This window comes from Malurus melanocephalus, unplaced genomic scaffold (assembly GCF_030028575.1).
Source record: "Malurus melanocephalus ecotype Western Australia unplaced genomic scaffold, MMel_1.1 scaffold_2127, whole genome shotgun sequence".
Lineage (NCBI taxonomy): Eukaryota > Metazoa > Chordata > Aves > Passeriformes > Maluridae > Malurus > Malurus melanocephalus.
This window is the reverse complement of record NW_026625359.1, coordinates 4,811-6,942: the sequence shown is the minus strand read 5'-3', so window position 1 is coordinate 6,942 and position 2,132 is coordinate 4,811. Positions and strand designations below refer to the sequence as shown.

At 51.2% G+C, this 2,132-nt stretch overlaps 1 protein-coding gene across 1 annotated transcript in view; it reads right to left on the bottom strand.

Annotated features, from left to right (window-relative positions):
- The window catches only part of LOC130587597 (serine protease 33-like), a gene marked incomplete at both ends in the record, with an annotated part of 10,547 nt that overhangs the window by 3,611 nt on the left and 4,804 nt on the right, over positions 1 to 2,132 (bottom strand). Inside the window, one exon of the mRNA XM_057388578.1 lies at positions 1,833 to 2,131. Within this exon, the coding sequence (XP_057244561.1) occupies positions 1,833 to 2,131 (299 nt within the window). The remainder of the gene's footprint in view (positions 1 to 1,832; position 2,132) is intronic.

The window sequence follows — 2,132 nt, the reverse complement described above, 5'->3', positions numbered from 1 at the left end:
GGCCACACCCACCAGTGACCACACCCACAGTGACCACACCCACCGGAGTGACCAATGAGTGACCAGAGTGACCACACCCACTGACCACGCCCTCCCAGTCCCATTTTCACTCAAAAATTCCCATTTTTTTCCCCAAAATTCCCAATTTTCTCCCTCCCAGTCCATCCCAGTTTGATCCCAGTTTGATCCCAGTCCCATTTTTCCCTCCAAATCCTTAAGTTTTATCCCAAAATCCCCATTTTTCACCCCAAAACCCCCGGATTTTTTTCTCCCAGTCCCTCCCAGTTTGTCCCAGTTTGATCCCAGTCCATTTTTAATCCCTAAAATCCCATTTTCCCCCCCAAATGACCATTTTTTTCCCAAAATCCCCATTTTTCACCCCCAAAACCCCAGACTTTCTCCCTCCCAGTCCCCTCCCAGTCCATCCCAGTTTGTCCCAGTTTATCCCAGTTCCTCCCAGTCCATTCCCACTTCCTCCCAGTCCCATTTTTCCCCCAAAATCCCCATTTTTCACCCCAAAGCCCCCGGGTTTTTTCCCTCCCAGTCCCATCCCAGTCCATTCCCAGTTTGTCCCAGTTTGATCCCAGTCCATTTTTAACCCACAAAATCCCCATTTTTTCCCCAAAATTCCCCTTTTTTTCCCTTTTTTTCCCTCCCAGTTTATCCCAGTTTGATCCCAGTTTATCCCAGTCCATCCCAGTCCATCCCAGTCCATCCCAGTCCATTCCCAGTCCATTCCCAGTCCATTTTTAATCCCTAAAATCCCATTTTTCCCCCCCAAATCCCCATTTTTTCCCCCAAAATTCCCCTTTTTTCCCTCCCAGTCCCTCCCAGTTTATCCCAGTCCCTCCCACTTTGATCCCAGTTTCTCCCAGTTTGATCCCAGTATATCCCAGTTTATCCCACTTCCTCCCAGTCCCATTTTTCCCCCCAAATTCTCATATTTTATCCCAAAATTCTCAAATTTTTGTCCCAAAATCCCCATTTTTTTCCCCAAAATTCCCCTTTTTCTCCATCCCAGTCCCTCCCAGTCCATTCCAGTCCCATTTTCCCCCCAAAATTCTCATATTTTGTCCCAAAATCCCTATTTTTTGTCCCAAAATCCCCAATTTTTTCCCCAAAATTCCCCTTTTTCTCCATCCCAGTCCCTCCCAGTCCATTCCCAGTCCCTCCCAGTTTATCCCAGTCAATCCCAGTCGGTTCCAACTCCCTCCCAGTCCCATTTTTCCCCCCAAAATTCTCATATTTTGTCCCAAAATCCCTATTTTTTGTCCCAAAATTCCCTTTTTTTTCCCAAAATTCCCCTTTTTTTCCCTCCCAGTTTGTCCCAGTTTATCCCAGTTTATCCCAGTCCATTCCCAGTCCATTCCCAGTCCATTCCCAGTCCATCCCAGTCCATCCCAGTCCATTCCCAGTTTATCCCAGTCCATCCCAGTCCATCCCAGTTTATCCCAGTTTGTCCCAGTCCCATTTTTCCCCCAAAATCCCCATTTTTCACCCCAAAACCCCCGGATTTTTTCCTCCCAGTCCCTCCCAGTTTGATCCCAGTCCATCCCAGTCCCATTTTCACCCAAAAATCCGCATTTTTTTTCCCAAAATCCCCATTTTTCACCCCAAAACCCCCATTTTTTCCATCCCAGTCCCTCCCAGTCCATCCCAGTCCCATTTTTCCCTCCAAATCCTCAAGTTTTATCCCAAAATCCCCAATTTTTTCCCCAAAATCTCCATTTTTCACCCCAAAACCCCCGGATTTTTTTCTCCCAGTCCATCCCAGTCCATCCCAGTCCATTCCCAGTCCATTCCCAGTCCATCCCAGTTTATCCCAGTCTCACCTCCGGGCCCCTCCCCCCAGCCGGTGCTGACGCAGCGCGTTCCGGGCGGGAACCTCAGGGTGGGGGAGGGGAGGCAGACGGGCCCGAGGGCGGGGCCAAASGAAAGGGGCGTGGCCAAGCGGACCAATGCGATGTCGCCGCTCGTGGCCTCGCCCCGGTAAAGGGGGTGGGGCAGCAGCTCGGCCACGCCCACCGCCACGCCCTTCCGCTCCTTGGCCACGCCCACGGAGTCGTCGGGCCCCTCCCCCCAGAGGTCACGTGATCCCAGCAGCACCGAGTATTGGCGGGGGTCGAGGGACC